We start from the raw sequence: 25,947 nt of genomic DNA, 5'->3' as shown, positions 1-25,947 counted from the left end.
TCCTATAAGGATATTTTACTCCTTTCCTATAAGCCTTCATTCCCTTAATTGTAGATGCCAGAATATTTAAATTTGGTAGAGCACATGAAATAATGCAAATTCTACCTTTTGGAGAAAAGGTTTAAATACTGAGTTCTAGAAAGGAAAGTAAGAGAGTGTGGGCAAGTGCTGTACCTTTGTAGCATGAGCTTCTGGTTCTGCTTTTATTGCTGGTTAAAATGGTGTAACAGCTATTACTTTGCTGCCACTAGACTTCGACGTGGTTTTAGGTAACAGGAATATCTGAACCCTGGAGATAAATTCTACTATTTGTTAAATATCTTTGAATTTTTAGTTTAGTTTCTTGTTCATTGAGTTATCACCTGAATGAGGCATAATTTGTTAGCGTCAAGTCGATGCATTGTAAATTTGAAAGAGTTTTAATAAAGGGTTCTTTAACCCTTCTCCTGTCTGGTTCCTGCATATATTTCAGCTGTCATAACAAAAACTCAACAAGTAGATATTACACCTATAAGACCATAAATGCTTCACTGTTTCATAAACAACTATTTCATAGTTTTAATTTTATATTTTCCACATATCATGTTACTAGATTTAAACTGATGACCTAAAATCTAGAAAATTCTTAAATCCGGAATTGCTGAAGTCCTGATCTTGGACTTTATACTGTACACACACTCATATACATATGCATGTATGTATGTGTGTATGTGTATTGAATGATTTGGAGAATGATGCAGACAGGTGTTAAACTATGAATAGCAAATCCGAAATGGAGAAGAAACTTGGATATAGATGCAATAAGATGCAGTAGTAACAGAGTTAAATCATATTTCTTTTATCATACTTAAATATTTTGCAGCCACAATTAACTAGTCACATTAATCATGCTTGTTTCAGAACAGTTACATTTTAGATGTCGGCTTATTAAGAGAAAGTTTATATGGATTGATCTAGAAATGATGCAGTCCAGAAAAAGTTATGACTATTTTTAGAAAAGAGAAGGTAATATCCAAATTAAAAAGAGAATTATGGGCTATTGTTAATTTAAATTTTGATTTACATATTTTTTATCTTACATATCTCCTTCCCCCATGGGCCCATGAACTTGGGCTGCAGAATGTTACTATGTATCTGAGCATGTTTTGCAATAAAGCCTACCATGCAAAAGTAATTCTATAAAATCTGTTTTTTATTGAAATATTTAGATTTTTTAAAAAATGGTATTTAAATGTCATTGCTTACAAATAAAAAATGTTAATATATATAAAAAAAGTTAAACAGCACTATTAATAATAATTTATATTATTACATATGTTTGCCTGCATGTATATATATATATATACATAAATGTTAATATGGAAACAATAAAAATGTACTTACTATCAAACTTATTTTTCAAGTCAAATTCTTCTGCTAGACAAATAAAACATTCTGGCTCACTTTTAGATCTAACTAAAGTAGATTCTGAAGATATGGGCATAACAAGTTCAGTAATATTTTCACATGACAAAGAACGTTTTGGTATTGTTAATTTGCTGAATTTTTTCTTTAAATGATTTTTCATTAGTTTTGAGCTTTCAAGTTTAATTTCAAAACCTATCTTTTCAGCTGAAACATGTTCCAATTCTGAGCATACGGTATCCACAACATTTGATTCAGCCAATTCCATAGTTCTCTCCTCAGATGATAGGCTATTGCCTTTTACAACTGTGTCTTCCTATGAATGAAATTTAATTAATGTGACAAATAAATATTTACTTATTATGAAAGATAAATATGCTAAATTTAATTTGATAGAAAAATTGAATATAAAATATGATATAAAATTTGTCCCATTTTGCATTTAACATAACATACACAATTATAACTTGACACTAAATGCAAATTTTTAATTGACTGAGAAAAAGACGCACATCTATGAAAATTATTATTACAGCTTTCTTTGAAAAATTAATAGATACAATGGAACAAACTGAAAAAAATTCTGTATAAATGCACTTAGGAAAATGGTGGAAAACTCATGCGCTTAGGAAAATTGTTCAACAATCTTAAAGCTTAACATGGACCTCTTAGATAGATGATTAGATACTTAATAGATGGGGGAATGATAAGAACAAAGAATGAATGGCCATGGTAGTCTAAAATGCACAGGAAATCTACACTCCAAAACATACATAAGGTACATTGCTCAGCTTTGTGACAATTTGGATTGCTTATGTGGCATTTATTTGCATCAATAAATGAGAATGCCCATAAAACTCATCCAGTGATGGTGCACTCAGCTAAGCAAGTTCAGAAGACATTATATTAGCACCTTCAGGAAGCAGGCTTGTACAACTATAAAGGATCAGAAACATAGTTGATACATTATGTTATATGCAAACAGCTATTAATCAAAACAAAAACAACTCAATATAAACGCATATAAAAGTGATGCAAAAATGGTGGAAGAATATAATGTTGTGCAAAATCTTTTTTTTATACACAAAGCAGGCTGTAAGGCTGCTCAGACTTATTTCATACCTCCGAAGAATAGAAGGAAATACATGAGATTTCACTGAATTTCATATTTTTTTACTAGAATTATTAGAACAGTTTCATAAATTGCAATATCTGGTATAAATTAACAAGTCAATACACTTCAAAGATATTAACAAATATTCAATTGTTTCATAACTTAGTGTTTTTACATGAATCATATTACATTTACCTTTCATAAAATAAGCTGATATTTTATATAATTTGTAAGAATATTATATATAAAATATTCCTGTATGTCAATAGTTTTCTGAATTATGATGATATAAATACTGCATATAATTAATGTTTAAAAAAGTTGCAAGGGATGAACTTGAGCCATCATAATATCAGAAGATTCTGTTCTTATTGGCATATTTTTCTCTCCTTGTGTAGGTTTCTTTTAAAAAATAATAGTTGTTAGTTACTAGTAGTTTATCCCTGACAAATTTTAATTTTTTATGTTCTAACTATAATTACGTCTTTCCAAAATTAAATGATTTACATAATTTTCCCCTCTCGATTTCTCTATGATAAAAATTAGTAAAAAAAAAGGGGGAAACACTAGCGTAAATATGGTGTATGGATTCAAAAGTTGCACATGTCAAACTTTCAAAAATAGCCGCCCAGACGGTATAGTGGTTAGGGGAGTTGACTGCGATACCAAATGGCTCAGTGTTCGAATCCCAGAGAAGGCAAGGATATAAATCGTCTGTTCCCTCGCAGGAAGTAATAGTGGAAACCTGCTAGGTGCCTCCGTGATAAAATGACTCCACTTCTGGCCTTAGTAAACACTTTCAAAAACTGTGGAAATTTCAAAATGGATATTAATGGCAAACTGTTTCAATGGATTATATGCCTCCACTGCTATACGTGATACATCACTTGAAATTTCAGTTGGAATTAATGTGTCAGTTTTAAAAGTCATTTTTTCTGGTTGCAAGATGGAGATGACTTTTCCCCAAACAGAATGAATTTTTATGACTTGGCACTACTTTGAACTAACTTTTATCCAAATATTATTGAAGCATTTAAAGTGACTTTTCCAAATGTTTGTTAACCTAACAAAGTAATGATTTTCCGCTTGGTAACCTGATTTCAGGAATTGTAAGAAACAAAGCGGACACCAATCTCTCCAAAATGGACAATATGAGGCATCACAAACAAATTTATGCAGTATGAAGTAATACTAAATAACAAAAATTCCTCCTGCTTGGAAAAGTTCTTTATCTTGCACCAAACAAACAATTTTTAAAGCTAACAACATAAATTGGAAATTCAATTTCAAGTCATGTATTACTGTTAACAGTTTATAGGTAGACTTACCATATGTCCCAGTTTTTAGTGTTGTCCGGGGTAATGTCTGGGGTTGCAAAAATGTCTAAGGTTTGTGAATTTTATTATTAGTGAGTTTTTTTCTTAAATTTTAGATCTATATATCTGGTCTCGCATTTTAAAATTATCTTACTGCTGCACACCACTCAGCCAATCTTCAAGCAAGCACCGACGTCGATTCTGACGGAGGCATGGCTACCGGTCTCCCCATGTTTTACTTAGTTTTTTGGCAATACAACAGCGGGCAATGTATTTATGTTGTTTTTGTGTGTGAAGTAACTCGCCTAGACGATTTTGATGATTATATCTCCATTAATTTTTTTATCTCATCATAACAATGGGCAAAAGAAAATGTGTGTTTAATGTTAACCACCAACAGGAATACAAATTTTTGAAATTATGTAATGACAGTAACAATGAACCTGTATATTGCACACTATGTACTGGAGAATTTTCTGCTGCACATAAAAGAAAAGGTGATGCTGAAGACCACGTGAGAAAAGCTAAACATAGGAGGAAACCTGTTAATGTTACTACTTCAGCAAACATACAAGACATTTTTTAAAGCCAAAGATAATAAATAGAAATAAAAGTGATCTAGAGTGTGCTGCATTTTCATATCACACTGCTAGACATGAACTCAGTTTCAAAACATCAGACAGTACATATTAATTTCTCCAGCCTTTTTAGCATGCCTTCGTGGTGTGCATGCTGGGTACAGGTTCTGAAAAAGTCTCAGATACTATTAAAGAAAAAAGGAAAACAATTTTTAAGGTGTTTCAAAAGACTGATATTTTATGTCGCAATATTTTAAAAATGATTGAGTTTGCAGTGTCTTTGCCTGGGACTTCTGCTTCAGTTGAAAGAATTTTTTTAATTATGGGGAACATTTGGCATGCAGAAAGGGGTAGACTTTCAGTATCTACTGTTAAACATCTGGTAAATGTGAAAATTAATTCAGAATGTTCTTGTTGTGAATTTTATGATGTAATAAAACAAACAAACCATTTCTGGAAAAATCATATCTAGTGAAAAATACTACTGAATAAATAAAGGTTAATGTTTCAGTAAACTGTTAAGACTTTTAAATAATTTCAAAAATATGTCCTGGGTTAGAGATTAAAAAATATAATAATGGTGTCAGGCATTCAAATAATTTGCATTAATATCCTTTTATAGATATATAGATTTTTCTATTTTTCTTGCTTAGATACTTCATATGGATATATGCACATTAAATTTCACTACTATCATGGAATTTCTACAGATTTTGAAAGTTTGATGTGCGTGTCTTTTGGATCATTGAAACATATCCTGTCTGCATATATTTCTCATGAATAGAAGGTTTAAAATTTCTTACCTCAGATGTTTTACTGGTCTGAGGTGTAAGCTTTGAATGCAATTTTTGTTCCTTTTTCCTAGCTGATATAAATTCTTGAATTCTAAATCATATAATATAGTAGTAAGAATATTATATGACATAATGTGTAATTTCAAATTCATAAATAGTTTAGAATTTATATATATATGTCTGCACATACATACCTGTTATTCCACACATGAGCAACTTCAGCTATGTGATATTTCAACAAAATAATCTGATCTTCTATTTTCCACATAAAATTACAGACATCTTGCAGAAGAAATGTAGATGTTAAATGCAAAGAATTTCAAATGTTACAAAGAAACTTACAAGAGAAGCACATGACCTTACAAATTTAGCCCAAACTCTGCAAGATTATAAACAACTCAAAGTAATTTTATATATGCAACCTTAAAGCTTGCATCACTGAAAAGAAACTAGAAAACTGAGGTTAAAGTTATAAGCAACATTCATATTACTTCAGTTTCTTTTCTCACTAACTTCCTTGATACTGATGCAAAGAATTGTTAACACTAAGAACCAAGGGTCTCCAGTTCAAATCCTGATGTTGGTAGTCTGGTTTTATTAGTATTAAAAAAAAATAATACTTTTTTTTTTTTTTTTTTTTTAAATCTGAAAGAAAATAAGCATTCAAGATAAATATTTTTAAGGAACTAATATGAAAAACTACACTGATATGTTATGGATATCTGACTTAAGCTTAGATTTTCTTGCTAAGGTACATGCTAGTACTTCATTTGGATATGCACATTAAATTCCACTTCTAGCATGCAGAATTTTAGAAAACTGGTGAGTTCAAAGTCCTGCACTCTCCTAGCTATATAAAACTCAAATGATGCATCATATACTTAAAAAGCTGCAATATTTGAATTAATCTTTAATGTCGAAAATATAGGCATAATAAATACAATATAAGCTATTTTATTCTTGCAAAAGCATTAAAGATGTTAACTTTTTATATTATAACACACACAAAAAATTAAGATTAATATACAATGAATTACTATAAAATTATTTAAAGACTAAATATTTATTAAGGAATAATCCTATTTAAATAGCTTAATTATGGTTGAAATTCACTTTAGAATCAGTAACTTTAAAAGAGAGAGAAGATTAATATTTGCAAAAATAAATAATAGGTATAAATTTACATACAAAATAGAGCTAAATTTAAAGTTATTAAATATTTCCAAATCTAAATAATTTTTTTTCTTAAATAGATAATTATGTTACAGATTCATCAGGAAGATAATCACATTTAATTAGAAAAAAGAACTTACATCCAAAGGCAAACTCTTCAAAAATTAGAAACAGTTTATTATAAAAACATATTACTTGAAAATGATGCTAAAGCAAACAGATAATGAAATAAAAAATTTTTAAACTTTGAAGCCCATGAATGATACATGTTTTTCTTTTTTCATACAAGTTAAAAAATTCTTCAGTGGTATATTTTTAATTTATTAAAATGCAATGCAAAAAATAAGCAAAGGAGTTACAATTGATAAATATGAATTCATATAACATATTTTTAAAGACAGCATTAGCAGTTTAGAAAACTTACATGTTTTCTTTCTATTATTTGATTCAAGGTTACATTTAAAAAATTAAATAAAATATTTTTTAAATCAATTTAAAATGCTAACAGTGTGTTGTTCTATTGTGTATATGTTCTAAGATGGAAAAATGATTCATGAAAGGAAAAATAATGTTCTAAAACCAAACATGAAACATTTTAAAATGTAGGAGGAAAAAGTATATCACATTGGGAAAATGTTTAGTAATTAAGAATTCTGGAATTTCAAGCATAGTTCTGTGGTGCTGACAGACAAAAAGAGACACGATGGGGAGAGAATAAATCCCAAAGAGCAGTTATCTGACATTTTTATAAAGGGCAAATCCCTTTACAAAAAATAAAATATCTTCCCTTTCCTTTCCAATTATGTGTCAAATCTCCTTACAGGTATGGTAAAGTTATGTTTTTGCCCATTCTATTTGTTTAGTCTTATTTTTAACCTTACTTTTTATCTTATAATTTAATTATGTAATCTTATTTTTATTACTTATTTATTTTTGGTATTAGACGTAATGTTTCCCAGCTGGCATAATAGTTAATGACACTGACTGCCATACTGATGGATCGGGTTCGATTCTTACAGAAGGCTTAGATGTTTGTAAGCATATTCTGTGTGACAAGGGGACATAACAAGCTGAATGTTCTCTTGAGAGGTTAGCGGTAGGGAAAAAGGGTTTAAAAACCCTTGGACCTATCCTTCTCCAAGGTAATTCTCCCTCAAAATTGGGGCAGAAGCTTAACAGGTATCACAACCAAGCGATATCTAATATATATATATATCGGAATTACAATATATGAATTTCTCCTGCTGCTGCTACTTTAGAACATTTTTTTATTAATGATATAAAATAAATTGAAAAATCAAACCAAATTTAAGTTGCTTTTGTGCTATCCTTGTTTAACAGTTGCTTTTATTCTACTCTCAACAGTTCTTAAATATAATTACTTGGAAATATTGAGCAGATGCATGCATTTTATTCATCAACCAACAAATATTTAAATTCACATCATGGAACTTTCATCCAGAATTAACTAATTAACATTTTTTATAGTTAATATTATTTTATAAATACATTTTTTGTTAAGTGCACAGATCATAAAAATTCACAACACTAAATTTCTAAAAAATATTTTTTCCTATTTTTGGAATATATAAAAATATGCTACACACAGGAAGTAATTATATACACTTATTATTTATAAAAAATATGCACTCTACACACGAAAAATCAAATTTTTTCCTTTAAATGCAGAAACTTCAGTTAAGTAATATACCTTATTTTTACCTTTATTTCTATCTATATCTTCAGCTAAATTGATTTTCAAAGTTTCTAAGGTTGGTGATGTTAATCTAAGCTGGATGTCTTCAATTTTACCTCGAAAAGATGGCATTTCAAGCTATTAAAAGATAAAATTACTCTATGAAAATTGCCTAAGGATAGATAAAGGGTAATTATTATAAATAAATATAAAAACTTAAAAAACATTCTATGTTTAATACCTGTAGCATGTTTATCATATCATCAACAAAATCTTCAGAGCTTGATCCTGTATATTCTTTGCGCAAAGCGAATAACATGGCTAGCAGATCACTATAGATTGCATGCCCTCTAAAGCAAATATCATTTATTAGTATGACTGCAGCATTTAAAAAGCACTTTTTTTACAAAATTAATTGCACACAAAATTAATACAACTGAAGTATAGCTGATTATAATTAAATACAATTTAAATATTCATTTATTTAAAACAATTTTCCTTACTTCATAGCAATAACTTTTATTTGTTCAATAAGTGATGTAACTGGAATAGCTTTGTCAAGCACACTAATAATGAAAGAAGGAAAAGCAAGTTCCCAGATAAAAACAGGAGTATATCTAGAAAGAGAAATTATTTAGAATATCTGAATGGATTCAGCAAAATATGGAATGGCAGTTTTTAAAATCTTCTAGCAGAAAATTTAAAATACTCACTTAAAAATTGCCACAAGCTGATTTTTTGCAAAATATTGATAGTGATCATGATGAAGAGAATGCGAACAAAGTTCTTTAGAGCCTCGTCTTTTATAACCATCAGCATAAAATCTTAATTCCAGATATTTTGCAAAAGAAAATGACCAAGTGTCTTGAGACATTGAAACTACAGGTGTTGCCTGAAATGCATAGCAAACTGGTCAAATAGTGGTGGTGGGGGGGGGGAAGCAAAATGAAAAAATTACAAAACAGACATAAAAATATAGTACAACATAAAAAGCTCTAAACAGCAAAAGTTTAAGCTTTATGAAAATAATGCAATTTTTTTAATTACTGCAACAAGCAATACAGATTAAAGTGCATTATAAATATAAAGGAATCTCAAGATCAAAAATATCTTTTTGCTTAGGTAAAGAAGTTAATTTTTAAATAATTGAATATGATCATCTACAAATTAATAATTAAGATCATTATAATAAAACTTATTAAGATCATTAGGTTACTAGAGAAAAAAAAATCCTATATCAATTTTAAAATTTACTTTTTTACACTTATGACACCAACTCCACATTAATATATTATTTTCTGCTGCTTGAAGACCTGTACCCAATTCATGAAGAAGTATATGAACACAACCTGATCCATGTACAAATTTACGAACATGTTCTGTCATTGGAGTAACACAAGAAGCGCTGGGACATACATAACTTGACCTAAAGAATCAAAAAGAAAACTTTAAAATTACAAACATATTTACATGCTAAACACGTGCACATTATTGCAAATATTTCAGTTAAGAATTTGGACCAACAGATGTTCTAAAAATCATTTTATTATTTTTATTTATTGACATTTCATTTCAAGATAACTACCTCTTGAACTTTCAGTATAAAAATGTTTCAGGTGAGAAGAAAATATTTTCAAATAAGAATTTTGATCAATAAATATAAAAATTGTTTTATTATATTTACTTATTAACATTTCATTTTAAGATAACAAACTCTTGAATTTTTAGTACTCTGAAGAAACTAAAACTCCAGGAACAAAATAACATAAAATATTTATTATCTCTGATAAAGGAATACATCTGCTACTAAAAAAAAATCAATATACTGTACTGAACTTTTAAATATACCTGATTATTACAAAAAATTTCCATCATTTATGAGGATGTAATTAAATAATTTATTAAATAATTTCTTATATTAAACTGACTTTAATTTTGATGTTAAAATTTCCCTTAATTATCCTATACAAAAATTTTATAGCATTTAAACAAAACATGGTGCTAATCTTGCAAACAGAAGCCCTTGACAGAGATGGTCATAGTTTCATCATGCATTCCTTCCCCCTCAAAATTTTTGCTTCACATTTCAGAAGTTAGAGAGCACACATAATTACCACAAATCTGGTATGGAATAAATTTTTTCTTTATTTCAGATTCACAAATTGATAATCTTCATATGCTACAGACTGGAATTTGAAAAATAGCATTACCAAAGTTCAATAACTTGAGGGATGCTCTATGGACATTATTTTGTTTTTTAAAAAGAGGCAAGCATTTCAAATTCCTATTGCCAGCAGAATTCAATTCACATTACCAATTTAAAGTGCTGATTATTTTTGTTTTAACTTTTCCCCAGTTATGATAAATTTCAGTTAAAAAAAATAAAATACAAATTTTTAATCAAGATGGAATCAAGTATATTTTAATACATACGAGGTATTTAAAATATAATATTTAATTTGGAAAGAAAAATAAAATGTTGATTTCAATTAAAAGAATACTCTTTGGGGCTTGAAAAAAATCTATAAATGATCTATTAAAAAAAAAAAGCATATGACACATACTACAAAATGTTAGATATTTAAGTCAATATTTCATTACTTTATTGTTTTTAAATAATTTTAATGCATTTTTTAACTCTATCCCTCAAGTGCTTCTCTAGTTTTAATTGAGTAACTCCATTTTTATCAATAAATTAAGGCTAATCCTGCTTTCTAATTCTTTTTATTGTGGTATAACACAGGGTGTCTTATTTCTTTATTTTTATAATTTGTTTAGTATTCATCAGCACATTTTTATGCTATAATTGTTTTTCACTGCAGTACCCTAAATACACTTTTTTAACGTCACAAATTTTCCTTTGATTCTGTTTCTTTGGTTTAGATTTCCATGAGGTTCCTAAAACTGAAGGTATTTCTTTCTTCATCCTACTATGGAGTTTTTAAGAGATTTACTTTCAGAACTTTCATGTCACGTACCTCTTCCACTCTGTCAAGCTATGCTTTCTCTCACTATCACTTATATGACATAGAGTAGAAAATTTAGACATTTAAGCCAGTGTTCAAAATGAAATAAAAATAAATTAAATGTTTTTGAACTTTGTATGCTTATAGAAAATGTTACATTTCGCAAAATGCAAACTTGTATACATCATTTTAAAGAGAATTTATTACTGAATTCAATACAAAACACAAAATTCCATTATTTGCAATACAAAAAAAGTTATATGTACTTTAATATATAAATAAAAAACACAGTTATGAAGTGGTTTGTAATGTCTAGCTTTCCTGGCCAATCACTGTTCTTGTTCTGAGAACCAATCAAATGTTAGTAACTGCCAGTAGAAGCTGACATAATGTTTACACTTGAAACAATTCATTATTTTGCTTTGTTCTGTAGAAGGAGGACCTGTTTCTTATACACTGCAATTACAAGTAGGAATTTTTGTAAAAATTTTTAATATTTAGTCAAGAAGCAATGACATCAAATGAAAGAGTAGATTGGACACCTAGAAAGAGATGTAATATTATTGTGTTACGAGAAAGTGGTCTTTCCTATGCGGAAATTGCAAGACAGGTGAGTGGTTCAGTGACTACATCTGGAGTCCGAAAGTTTTGTTTACGATATCAGGAGACAAATTCAATAAAAAAACAAAGAAGGAAAAGGCCAAAAAAGGTGCACCACATCTATTGATGATAGAAGAATTAAAAAGGCTATGTCTCCAAGATAGAAAAATGTCATCAGCGGCCATCAGAAGTGATCTGAATGATGCTGCATTCAAGCAACTGTGAAGAACCCAGTTAGTGTTATGATTTGGTCATGCATGTCAGCAGCCGGTATTGGTCGCCTTCATGTTATCGATGGAACACTGAATGCCAGAAAATACATTGACACTAATTCTAGAACCAAAACTTCTACCTTCCATCAGAGATCTCTTTCCCAACAATGCTTCGTTTATTTTTCAGCAGGATCCTGCTCCTTGCCACATGGCCAAAATATCGAAAGAGTGGTTTCGTACAAAGAGCATTAAATTGTTGTCATGGCCAGGATACAATTCTGACCACAATCCTATCGAAAATTTGTGGCAACGTTTGAAAACTCTTGTCCGAATGAGGGGCCCATCAAATAAAAGGGAACTAATTGAGGCTATAATTGTTTCCTGGCATTATGTAATAACGAAAGAAGAGCTTAAAACTCTTGTCAGCTCAATGAAACGTCGATGTGAAGCTGTAATAAAAAATAAAGGGTACCCTACTAAGTACTGATAACTCACTGCAATCTTCACTAATGTATATCGATAACTATTATCGTTTAACATTTTTTGTATTACAAATAATTGAATTTTGTGTTTTGTATTGAATTCAGTAATAAATTCTTTTTAAAATGATATATACACGTTTGCATTTTGTGAAACGTAACGTTTTCTATAAGCATACAAAGTTCAAAAACATAACAATTTAAAAACATGTCAACAATTTTGGCCACCACTGTATATACAATGAAGATATAACATGCAGAAATGATAATAAAGGGGAAAAACTACACACATAATTTTTAAAAATTTAATTATAAAACTCAATCATGAAGTCGAAAACTTGTGCTTAAAACAATGCTTTTAAATAGTAAAAGAAATACATATTTTACAAAACTTAAATATAATAGATGAATTTGAATTGTTCATAAAAGTGAAATTAGGTGCATATTGCAATATGGTTTATTATATCTTCACAGTTACTTTTAGATAATAACTACAAGAGAATTCCACTTACTTGAACTAACTGCCATTTTGGATAATAAGTTTTTGAAAAACCTATAGTCAAGGTTTATTTTTGTATGCGTTATTTTTGACATCATACATTAAAATTTTCCATTTTTAGACCTTTTGTTTTCATTTAAATGAAATACAAAGACATACCCTAGCAATTTAATAAATAAAGCAGCTAGTTTAGTTTTTTTAATTAAAATTTATCATTTGAAACAAGCTTCCCATAAATGTACATTAATACAGGTTTTAGAGTATAAGATGCACCCTTTTGCCTAAAAATTAGGTACATCTTAAATTATAGTTTTTTATTTTTAAAATTTTATTTTAACAATATTTTGAACATGGAATCCAAAAGTTTATTTTCATTTTTTTTTTATTCAAATGCTCTCAATTACTTGGGAGTTGGTATATTTTAGCATAAGAAAGATAAAACGGTATCATAAGGATTAGCATCTGACTGATTCAGAAAAACATGAACACTTACTAACAATAGGTATTATTGTTATTAATAAATAAAATTCTTACTTAATAAAAACATTAGATGCAAGTTAACACATTATTTCATTTAATAATTCTCTGTACTGTAACAGCAAGCTGTGTTTTACAAATGATGGAATCTTAAAATCAAAGAAATATGCTATATCTGTTATTTAAAAGCAAATGAATTTACAAGACAATATAATTTACAAATGCATAAAATGTATAATAGCTATAAATTTCCAGTTTTAAAAATCCTCTACAAGAATTCTGTTGACATCAATCTACTAATGAATATCTCACTCGTTATACACACAACACATTGCAATCCCTTGTTGACATTTTAAAATTTATTTCTGAATAATGAGGAAATGAAAAATACCGTTTAGAAAATATGATGGTTTAGAGATAAGCTTACTAATTTCAGCATTTGCTTTCTGCATTTTTTAGGTCAAGCATGGTTTTAATCGCACAACTGAATAACTATATAACTTTTGATTAGCCAATTACTCAAAAAATATTTTACAATGAGATAAGAGTTAATCTGTTTACTCAAGTTTAAAAAAGCAGTGCCTATAATACAATCTTGGTTATCTGACATACCACAAAACTCTTAATTCATATTACAGGTTATCATCATCATTATTATTATTAATGCATGGCATGTTTCATTTAAGATAGTTTATTTGTATTGCATAACAACACACAGCACTCAGAAGAGAATCATATTTCATTGCCCCTTATGAATTTTTAGCATAGCATTCCATTTAACAATCTAGGTACAACAGTTATCAAGATAAATTTTACATAACAGTTCTTAGTTGTTTTGTGTTAATTCAACCATTTATATTTTAACACTGAAATGCATGGCTTTTTGAATCTTTTATGAGAACCTGTATTTAAACAGCATTTATTAGCTGAATTTGTAAAATTACTTATTTTAGTCTCTGTTTTCATTAAACTGCCATTTTTTAAAATAATATTTACATAATTAAAGGAAGCAGAATACTTTAAGTTATAAGTATAAGAGGGTTCACACACATTTCTGAACACAGAAATTAAGTACTTTTAAGGACCATTAATGAAAAAAATTAAGGACCTATGAGCAAACTGGAACTGAATAAATTAAATTAAAAATATTATCTATGCCTGAACTTCACTTTTGTAATGCCATCCTAAAAATAAAATATAGATCTGTAAGTAGGATGCATTATTATTAACTTTTTGAAGACGGGATCTTTGAAAAGACGGGGTTGTCCACTTTAGTGGCCATGTCTTTTCCCCCCATTTCCAGGCTGAAAAGTGGGGTGAAATGTCAAATTTGACGTCCGTGGGGTTTTAACCACTTATGTCTTTCAAAGATCTTCCTTTTGTGACATAGATGCACCTGTTTGACGATCCATTAAACTACACACAAGAATCTTTGTTACAAATAGGATGTAATTTCTTAAAGGGGAAAAGCATTCGCTTTAAGATTCCCCGTCCTTTGGTAGCTTTTACTGCTAGCAAAGCTCCGGCCTCAAAAGGTTAAAATATAATTTAATTAACATTATTATTAATAAGTTTGAGAATAAAATAAATTTTATGAAATTTTTCAAGTTGCATTAAATATTTTACACTTATAATAATTGGACATATTTGAAAGAAGATAAGTAACATTTTATTTATGTTTTACCAACAGTTAGCTTTATGTTTATTTATTATTATTATAATTATATATACATATTTAAATGTCTCATTTTGTCACATACTCACTCATTCTAGAAGTTTAGTAAATAGTAAGCATATTTTATGCCAAGTGGCATAGATTAAAATGAGAAGTAAGATCATAATCAGAGATTCGTAACAAAAGACTGGCTGTTGCCACCACTGCCTAGAGACCTGCTGATCAGAACAAACCTGAAAGGCCTGATGTAGGCACAGATGACAAGTTCTGAAAGTTAGCTGGGCTCTGTCTGATGCAGTGTCATAGCTTGGTGTACAGTTCCAGAGGTTGTGACTCAGATAATATACTTTAGGGTTCTAATAAGCCAATAAAACACCAGAGGTGATAAGTTGTTTTTCATTATTTTAAGTCTCACTAGATGCAAAGAATAAGTTTTACATGAATTTTTACATCTTTGTGTTTTATCTTGTGACCAAGCTAAGGGTTAATGAAAGGCAATAACTCACTTTAATATGCATACATAATTTTTAAGGGTAAGCAGTTAGTTATAAGTAATTAAATTAGGTATTAGATAACCTTAGTCCTTATGGATTTACATGGCCATTATTAAAGTTTATTTATTTTTTAAAAATATTTATTAAAAATGTGCTACTAAAATTACAATCTAATGAAATTTCACAGTTTAAAATATCTGTAATTTACGACATTGATTCTAAAACGATATTCAGATAATTACACATTAAAAGCTACAAGCAACAACAAAATATTTATGCGTCTTTTTAATTTGAAGCCTTGCCAGACATTTTGGCTAATTTATACAGATTTCTTTCTCTTTAAGCATCTTTTCTAACAATTATAGAAATTTGTCTCAATATGCAAAAGAATGTCCTCACTAGTTTCTGCGTGTTTTATCTCCTAACCTGTCAACCTCTCCACAAAGTACCTATGAGAGTTTATTTTATCTGGTAAAAGTTAAATAGTCCAAAACCCCCTGGCAGATGTGAAGCAAATTATCGCTATGTCTGAAAGTAACTACAAAGACAAAGGTTTAAATAAGCTTATTTAAAAAGTACTTAGAACATAGAGGCATGTTCTTATGCTAACAAAATCAATTATAGCTCGTGGTGATGTAATTAAACAAGAAGAGTCAAATTCAAACTAAAAAATATCAATTAGTGGTCAAAGACTATACAACTTAATTTCATTTTAAGCTGGCTCAGTAACTCTATCATCATAATGAACTCAAATGTCAGCAGCGGTAACGCAAAGACAAATAATTACAAATTATCAGAGCTGGCAGGAACCAATGCAGGGACCAAGTGGAGGACAGAAACACTTTTGTCTTACACTCTAAAAACCTCAGTTTAAAAACTGTCTAAGTGATTTGCATTTTGGTGAGGAAATAGAAATGGGAAATTATAGTAAAGGCTGGAATTGTAAACAACTGGGTAATTTACATAATAATAACTGTACATATCTTTGAAGAATAATTTTCTTTCTCTTTACGTATTCAGTTTCTTTCTTCAAAGTTTTCTATTCCTTTTAGAATTTTTGGATTTTAAAGATTTGTGTTATTCTAAATAAACTAAATGCATTTAGAATGTATAGAAAAAGCTGCTAATTTTATTTCTTTAGTAATATGAACATTCAGAAGAAATATGAAATGTTTATGATAAAGCCCGGTTCCAGAGCTGATGTTGCATAATTTTTAGAATTTAGTGACACACCGAGCAACAGAATCTAGAAATGGCAAAACTTTTAGAATTTAGAAAGGCAAGAGGCAGCAGAATTTAAGATCCACAGAGACTACATCAGGTGGGAAAATGCCTGGTGCCAGCCATGTGTACGATGCATTAAGACATATTAGATGAATCTTTTAAATTTTCAGTTTTCAATTTCTTTATTAGCATTAAATTTCTTTCCATAATGCCTGTCTATTTGATAAAATTAGAAGCATTTTTGATATTTTCCATGCTTGTGTCTAATGAAAAGTAGAAAAAATAAAGCGAAGATAAAAATGTTAAGAAAAAGATTCTAGTATCAGAAGCAAAACATTCGACTAAAATGTTTTCATTTTTTTTCAGACGTTTTCCAAAAAGTAAGAAATTACATGTTAATACCATGGAGACATTTTTCATTTTGTCACATTTTCCTGGAATCTCCTAGAATTGTGGGTCTATAAATCTTGCCTTCATATCTTTCTAAACTTTCCAAGCTGCAAATGTCTAAAATCCTAAAGAAAAATTACCCCTACCAATTCTGTAACAGCATAAAGTCAGAAATATTTTGCAAAAAAAATTGCAGGAAAAATGTGTAAAATTAATTTTATAAAGAAAACCAGGGCTTAAATTCTAAAATTAGATGTGCCGGAGCCCTGTGGAACACTGTCAGAAAAGAGGAACAAAAATAAATAAATAAAATGACTAATAAAATCCTTAATAATTAAAAAACTAAATAATTATTAAAATAATTCACTAATTAATGCTTAAAATAATAAAATAGTGTAAGTTAAAATTTAACAAAATATGAAGACATAAATTTAAATTTAAAAAGTGGTTTTCAACACATATTTTATTACTAAAAATAAAATTTTCGAGATGTAATTTATACTAAAATTTTGTTCAGCTACATAAAAGAAGTGTCACAGCTTTCTTATTTAGAGCTCCAGGTAGAATTGTGAATTATCTGCGAAACTAAGTACCGGAGCAGGGCTCCTGTGCTCTCGGGCACAATTTAAGCTCTGGAGAAAACTGATGTATATTTAGAGAATTCTGAATATTCTGACATAATTACATGGGAAAAACTCTTAACATGAAAAAATTAAAAATACATTTTTAATGAAATACATGGCTATTTTGCTTTTGCTAAGAAATGTTTGGTAAATTGTGCTTTATAGCATTATATCTTGCTTAATTTTCACATTCAAAATAGTATTGTATAATAAGTGGTCAAAATGGAACTTTATAATATGACTTATAAGAGAAATATTATATTTCTCTTTATAAGAGAAAAATAAAAATGCTTTATTTTAAATGTTATTTCTTAAATATAATTCCAAAATATTACCATTATATAAATGATATTTATCAAAATTACAATGTTTGAAAAAAAAAATCGCTGAAAAATTTCCAGATCTCGGAAATAAAACTTTTTTATAGAAACTGATCTTAAAATTGACAAAATGTTGATAAGCCGTCAAATTCAGAACCGTTTAATAAAAGAATTCACATCCCCAAAACCGAAAAGTCGTTTAAGAGCTCTTCATTAGAAAAAATGAAATAATTTTGAAATGCTTATGTTTCACTTCTTGCTCAGAAACTTGAGTATCCCACCATTTATATTAGAAATAGGAATAAATTATAACCCATGAACCCATTCAAAAGATAACCATATTTGTCAGGGAATCGGCAAAAATATTCCTCCAAAATGTTAATTCACACTCAAAATGGTAGTCGTAAAAACAGACAGAAATTTCAGCTGATTAAAATTAAGGACCTTCTGCTGATTTGGGCTGAAATTAAGGACTTTTAAAGACCAAAAATCAATTCCAAAAAACTTAAGGATGCTTAAGGACCATAAGAACCCTGTATAAACATACCAAGTGACTAAAAAAGTCATGTCTGGATAAAGATGGACATGTATATGTACTAACTAAAATAAAAGATGGACAGGTGTAACATAACTAACATGTATCTTTTCTAAAACATACCCCTTACATGAAACAAAGCACATGAAATCTTTATAAAGCACAATCCAAAAGTTCAAGTACTTACACTCTACAATTATTTCATTGCAAAGTTCATTCCCAGGAATGAACTTAATACAATATTTTTTTTATTCCAAACTGAACTTTATTTACTACCATATTAGTGAGCATTTTGCATAAAATAGAATATATCTCAGCTTATAATTATAAATAACACATCCTTCATATTCGTTTCATAAGACACACTTGAGTGCATGAGATCGTAACCTTCGAGAAGGTGTAATGTATTTTGCAGTAATTGACAAAATAACAGATAATCTTCTTAGTAAAACATAAATTTTATTTTCATTTTATGGAGATAGATAATTTTAATAAAATTCTTTAGTGGCAAAATTTTCATACAATTACTAGCTGGTAAAATTTTAGAATTCTAATTTTAAACAATTTCTTACACTGCTGAGCAACGGTTACACCATACAAATATGGTGTTGCCACTTCAATAATAAATATATATTAATTTGTTAAATAAAAAAATACTACAAAGGATACTTTGTTGGTTATTCTGGCATGCAGTGGAAGTTTCGAGAAGGGAGAAGGCATATTGCCTCCCAAATATAAAGCCAAAGGACAGGTTGCAGAAACGCAGAAAAATTTCTACCCTCAGTTTGCCGAAACAAGTTAAACCCAAGATACCCAGTAAAAGTATTGAAAAACTTCCCACTACTGAACAACGCTAAACCAATGGAAGATTTCAGATCCAAAAAACAAAGCTTTAGTAATGCACTAAAGAATCAAAACCCAGCTACATATACTTTAAATACAATGCAAACTGCCTTCAAAAAAGCAGGAATATTATCACACTCATTCAACAACTGAAAACTGCAAAATCAATAACAGAAAAACTCATGCTTGGCTTCCAAGCACTACAACACTTAATACAGATAGCTGAAGTCAATGAAGATTAATTATCCCCCCATTAATTCTGAAGAATTTGAAGAAATTAAAGTTTATTTCTTCTCTTATGTGCATTTCATGTTTTCCGCCAAACCAAGCTGCTCTTTTCGGGGTCGATACTTGGGAGGGTGACCACCCACGTGACTGGATCCGGCGAATCAGCTCCCTCTATCCCAGCTCAATGGCAATCGAATTTTAAAAAATTGTCTAGACTTGATTTTTTTTTTTTTTTTAAACAATCACCAACCGAGTACTTCAAAATACTTCTTTCTCTTGCTCTTTAGCAAAGCAGACTACGCTTGCGTCAAACTTAACGTACCCACCAAAGCCTTTGGGGAAACTTCCATGTTAATTGATAAAAGCAGTATTGCTACATGCCAGTCATTATTATAATGAGCTACGATCTACTGCAGAAACAAGCTTGATGTCAAAGTTAGGAGGCTCACATGATGTTTTCGCAAATCTGTACGAATTCCTCGAGGTTTGGACAAAGAATTTTCAAAAGGGAAGCCATTGCTTTGCGGTGTGGCATAGAGTGGAATGTTAGCACGTGCTGTTGAGGAGCAGAAATACTCGGTAAGTTCGTATTTATTGTAATGTAACTTATTATTTTATTTCTTAATATATTTTGTTTAGGAGCTACACTGAAGTTTTATTTTATGTGTGCAGTACCTAAAGTTCACATATATTCTTTTATAAAAGTTTGTTATTTTTTCACTACTGTTTTTCAAATTGTTAACCAAATCATTTAAAGCTTAACAATTTTAAAAAATGTAATTCAAAGTAAACCTACACTATACAATAAATCTAGTTAAATTACATAATTACATGCATCAGTTAACAAACATATGTACGCTAATATGTGAGTGTGTAGTATAAATGAGAATAAATGTGAGTGTGAAGTATAATGAATGTAAGTATAAGTGAGAATGGGAAAATTCTAAGTTATGTGATCAAAGCATTCAATATTTGAAGAGCATGCTAGTAAAAAAGTTTCTTTTTTTATTGTGAATTTAATTTATATATTAACTTCTCACTAATGAAAGATGTATATTATGTGGTTTTTAAATTTATGCTATGTACTTTCATACAGTGTATTTAAATATTAGAGCAGTAAATTCATCTTAATATCTCATAAATAGCTTTTAGTTCACCAAACACCGTCTCTCTTCAGATTTCATGTATATATTTTACTGCTCAATGTTCTAAACATGATTAACCTGAAGTTTGATATTATTTCAGCATGTTTTAAAAGATCAAAATTATCATCACTGATGTGAGCAATAATTTCAGTACAATAATACATATCTTTATAGAAGCTTAGGTGCTTTTCAGGTACGACTTTCTGGAAGTCTCGTTTACTCAAATTTTCAGTTACATTTGAAATTCTCCACCGTTCCTGTTGGTTTTGTTGTATCAAAGTTCAAATGTATAATTATGCAATGTTTTGAATGGGAAAATTAAATTTGTCATAATATTTAGTATTTATATAACTGATTTTTGTACTGTTTTAGTAAAAAATATGCCTTTTAAATACTGTGTAACTGGTTGTCGAGGAAATTATAAACTTAGTGAAGAGATGCATACATTTTTCTTTCCCCAAAATGATGCTGTTAGCAAAAGGTAGCTAAGAAGCATACCTAGAAAAGACTTCTTAGTAACTCCACATTATCAGGTAGGTGTTTCAGAGCTTTGCTTTTTCCTAAATAATTTATTAAGATTCAATACATTTTTGGCAGAATACTCTTACTCTGGTATGGAAACTTTCTACAAACTACAATTTTTACCTCCCACTAACATGTATAGATAGGTTTCAGTCTATATCTTTCTATTTGTTGAAGCAACAAATTACATTTCATTTACAAAGAATCAAGGGGAAATGAAAGTGATCCAATCTTGCTTGATAGTTTGTTGTTTTAAGAAGTTAGTTACATGATGTCTTCTTTTTACTTAACAGGTGTGCCGTAAACATTTTCAGTTTGAAGATCTCATCTGGCAAGCATCAGCTTTGAATGAAAGAATTGGAAAAATTATTAAAGCTTCATTGAAAAGACCAAAACTGAAAGAAGGTGCTTTTCTTAGTATATCGGCTGCTTGAGGGGAAAAAAAAAAAAAAAAAAAAAAAGAAAAGAGAAGCAAACTGCATCATGAAAGCTATTGCTGATTGTAAAATATCAGCTGCTGAATAAAATATAGAACATTTTCAGATTTTAATGAACTTTTATCATGTAGTGCAACATATGTTTTCTACATTTTGGAACATTGTGCATAAGAAAATATCTTGATGTTTTTGAATTTAGAATACAGTGATTGATGTGGGAAATTGCTTTACACACTCCATATTGCTAAATACTCATGAAATTCATGAAATACTTGATCATATTGAAATGTTAAAAACTAAAGACTTAATGAATTCGATTGAAATTATAATCAACTTTATGAAATCTTTAAGTTTCACAAATAAAAGTGATGAAATTTTGAGTTCATGTACAAACAACTTTCTCTTGTAAAATGTAAGCCCCAAAATCGTCAATATTCATCCAATGCATTAATTTTAGCTTCTATATTTTATTTATCTCCCCAAGATATAAATTTGTTCGACAATCTGGTAATTTGATTTTGCCTCATCTAAGTACTATACACAAAGCAAGCTCTAAATTAAATGTAAAAATCCCCCATAGGAAGCAGATGATATGTTGTTTTTGGCATATGCTAAGCAAAACGCGTGCTATCTGAAAGAGCATGATTTATATGTTTCATTAAAGATGGACAAAACTCACATGAGACCTTTTCTTGACTAAAAAGTGGAAATATTGTTTTCATTTTAGTTTATATCACAGCATGGCTGGAACACATTATTATGTATCACTTCGACAGGGTTTTGAAGTAGAAAACAAACTACGTGCATGTTTTGTATTAAATTTAACTATGTTATATGTTGATGATTTTTCTAACTCTTTTGATTTGATTAATTATACTCCTTATGAAATTATATTTTCATAATTTCAGGCATAGTAATGTCACAGATGCTGAGATTGAAACTGTGGTTGATAAATTGCCTTTATTTGCATATTTGAATGGATATTGCCACTCAGTTATGAATAGGCTAAAATGCGATGACTGTTGTGGTAATTTAGTTATTGGAAAACCACTAATAATTCCTCCCAGTTTCAAACATATTTACAATTGCAATAGAAGGTGGATTAAATTACTCATCTGCTGATGTTTATAATGTAATACTGCATAATTTTATTGTTTTTATTGAGCTCATAAGCTCTGAATATGAAAAGTTTCCTGCAAGTATCTAACCAACTTAATTTAATATTCGCTATGACATTAGAAATGTTTATGTGTAAGGAAATTAAATTTTTTTCCTGTAAAAACCACGTATCACTTAAAATTATACAATTGCTTACATACTTATGTACAAATACTCTTTAAACAATTATTGTAAATTGAAAAATGACAGTGTTACTAAATATTCAGATAAAAGAAAACTAAAAACAGTTGCTGTGTAACAATAAATAACAAAGAACATATTAGGAATATATTAACAGAATCTTTTGGCTTGGAAAATAATTTTAGTGTAATTCACTTTTTAATTTTAATTACTATCTAAACATGCATTAGTAAGTATTTGTAATAGTAGTATTTGTGATTTAATTTTTTTGTTTCTCTATAAAAACATTAAAAATTTATGGAATTGTAATTAAATATGTTATGTAAATAAATAATTTTAAAGACTTTATTTGTTCTATTGTATTATTTTAAAAATTTGATATAGGTAACAGCAATAGTTGTCCATGACATACCAGCAATTAACTTAGATTTATATTCATGTTTTTCACATCAAAATATATTTCTCATTTAAAATACAAACTGTACTGCTTTGACATTACTTTTAACTAATCTTTATGTACATACATTATTATACATATGTGATATTTCAGAGGTTTGTACTATGAGAAAACTTGGTAGATATTGTGTATATATATGTATATGTAGTTAGGCGTTTGTTACGCTTGTTATGTGTTTGTAGATCCATCTCACCAACACAACCTTGCTGTTTAAAACAGCACCCGGATGGTAACCTACATCCAAATTGCTTTTTATTCTAAGAAATTAAGGTCTTGTGAGTAAAATTATGCAATTACTGAATTATAATGTTTAGCCATTTTTGATGCTGTAGATAAATTTTATTATTATTTACATGGTAATTATTTTACTGTACATACTGATCATGCTGATTTAGTTTGGCTTAAGAAATATTAAGCATCCTACAGGTGGGTTATTTAGATGGTCTATAAAATTATTTATGAATGATTTTGATACAAAATATGAAAAAGATTCTACTAATATTGAAGCTGATATGTTAATTAGAAATCCTATTTGTCAACATTTAAATTTGCAAGTTAATTTATTATCATTAGAAGAAATTAAAGAGCATCAAAATTTAGATAATGTATGTAATCTTAAGTGTAAGAAAATTAATGATGTGTTAACTATTAAAAAGCAAGGATTATTCAAAATCGTAATAGCAATCTCTCTTCTTACTAAATTACTTGAAAACGTTCATATTTATTTTGGTCATACTGGAAGGAAAGGTCTGCCATGTTTTTCAAACGTTATGACCTTCTATTTTTACGAAGGTCACGGACACACCAGCAGACAAAGTAGAAAGACGTGTTTATAGGCGGTGTCATCACTAGGCACAGTTGCAGATAAACAACAGTGATAGACATGTGTTAATCTTAAATAATACTTATTCTCCTAATGCCACTTGCATTTAGCAAAACTGCGATGAGCTAGGTTTGCTAACTATGACTGCATTATTCATAAAAACCAGTGTGATATTTTGCAAGATCCAGTTTATTGCCCTTGCGTGTTAGCAGAGGTAAGTACCGTTTGCAACTAAAAATTTTTTTTCCAAATAGTTTTTACTTGAAATTATGTTATTTTGATAAATTATGTTGTTTTCTTTACTCTGTTAGCTTTGCACTGATTGTGATATCTTGTTAATGGTGAGTGATTAATGTTGGAAGAAAAATGGTATTAAAGAACTTCAAATGGATGTAAAATAATCTTTTTTCCTTCCTACATCCAAACTGCTTTTTATTCTAGAAAATTAAGGTCTTATGAGCAAAATTATGCAATTACTGAATTTATAACTGAAGTTACTGATTTATTACTGAAGTTATTGATTTATTACTGAAGTTATTACTGATTTACAATTACTGAAGTTATAATAAATTTTAACATAGATTAAGAAGAATAATTACTTGTGTCAAATTAATTAGATAAAAAGAAAATTACCATATTTACGCGAATCTAATGCGTATCGTTTTTGGCCAAATGTAGTATTCAAAATTGGGGTGCGCATTAGATCCGAGTGCAAAGTTTGCCGATGACGTCAGCCAAATTTCTCGACTACATTTACTGTTACATTTATTGTTGACACATTATTGCATAGAGGATACAAACTGCAGAGTACGTAGTCACGAAATGGAGGGCAAACAGAGAAGAATGTCATATGACGCTACTTTCAAACTTAAAGTAATTCTTTATGCTGAAAAAAATGGCAATAGAAAGGCAGGGAGAGAGTTCAACGTATCTGAGAGCAATGTTCGCTTGTGGCGGCAACAGAAATTGGCACTGTTTGCAACTAAAGCTAGTAGAAAGAAATTCACTGGCCCTCGCAAAGGAAGACACCCTAAAATTGAAGAAAAGTTTTGGAATTTGTACGTGAAAGGAGGAAGAATGGACAACCTGTGACTAGTGACACCATAAGAAATAAAGCAAAAGAGGAGGCTGAAGTTCTTGGAATACCGAAACAAGAGTTTAAGGCTAGCCGTGGATGGCTGGATCGGTTTATGAAGCGGATGGGTTTATCTCTAAGACGCCGTACAACAATATGCCAAAAGCTTCCTGCAGATTTTGAGGGAAAACTACTAACATTTCAGCGGTATGTCATCACACTTCGGAAGGAAAAGAATTTTTCAATGGGGCAAATTGGCACCGCTGATGAGACGGCAATTTGGTTTGATATGCCTCGTAACTACACCATTACGGAGAAGGGGACCAAAGAAGTAATCATCAAAACTTTGGGATGTGAAAAACAACGCGTAACAGTGATGCTGGCAATAACAGCAGACGGGTGCAAACTTCCCCCTTTCTTAATCTTCAAATGGAAAACATGCCCTAAAACAGCTAAGAATGAAAAGCTGTTCCCAGATGATGTCCTGATTCGAAACCAAGAGAAGGGGTGGATGACGGAATCATTAATGCTTGATTGGCTCCGAAATGT

At 29.4% G+C, this 25,947-nt stretch overlaps 1 protein-coding gene across 5 annotated transcripts in view; it reads right to left on the bottom strand.

Annotated features, from left to right (window-relative positions):
* fab1 (1-phosphatidylinositol 3-phosphate 5-kinase fab1) overlaps positions 1-25,947 on the bottom strand; it is a 150,432-nt gene that overhangs the window by 29,326 nt on the left and 95,159 nt on the right. For all 5 annotated transcript variants that reach the window (XM_035371031.2, XM_085818746.1, XM_035371032.2 and 2 more), the window contains 8 exons: positions 9,330-9,501; positions 8,789-8,967; positions 8,579-8,692; positions 8,317-8,425; positions 8,102-8,213; positions 5,401-5,488; positions 5,216-5,297; positions 1,384-1,720 (listed from right to left, as the gene is read on the bottom strand). In XM_035371031.2, the coding sequence (XP_035226922.2) occupies positions 1,384-1,720; positions 5,216-5,297; positions 5,401-5,488; positions 8,102-8,213; positions 8,317-8,425; positions 8,579-8,692; positions 8,789-8,967; positions 9,330-9,501 (1,193 nt within the window). The remainder of the gene's footprint in view (positions 1-1,383; positions 1,721-5,215; positions 5,298-5,400; positions 5,489-8,101; positions 8,214-8,316; positions 8,426-8,578; positions 8,693-8,788; positions 8,968-9,329; positions 9,502-25,947) is intronic.

Source organism: Stegodyphus dumicola, chromosome 6 (assembly GCF_044657685.1).
Source record: "Stegodyphus dumicola isolate Sdum_Otavi_A_Nest chromosome 6, ASM4465768v1".
Lineage (NCBI taxonomy): Eukaryota > Metazoa > Arthropoda > Arachnida > Araneae > Eresidae > Stegodyphus > Stegodyphus dumicola.
The sequence above is the reverse complement of the archived record's forward strand: the minus strand, read 5'-3'. Positions and strand labels throughout refer to the sequence as shown.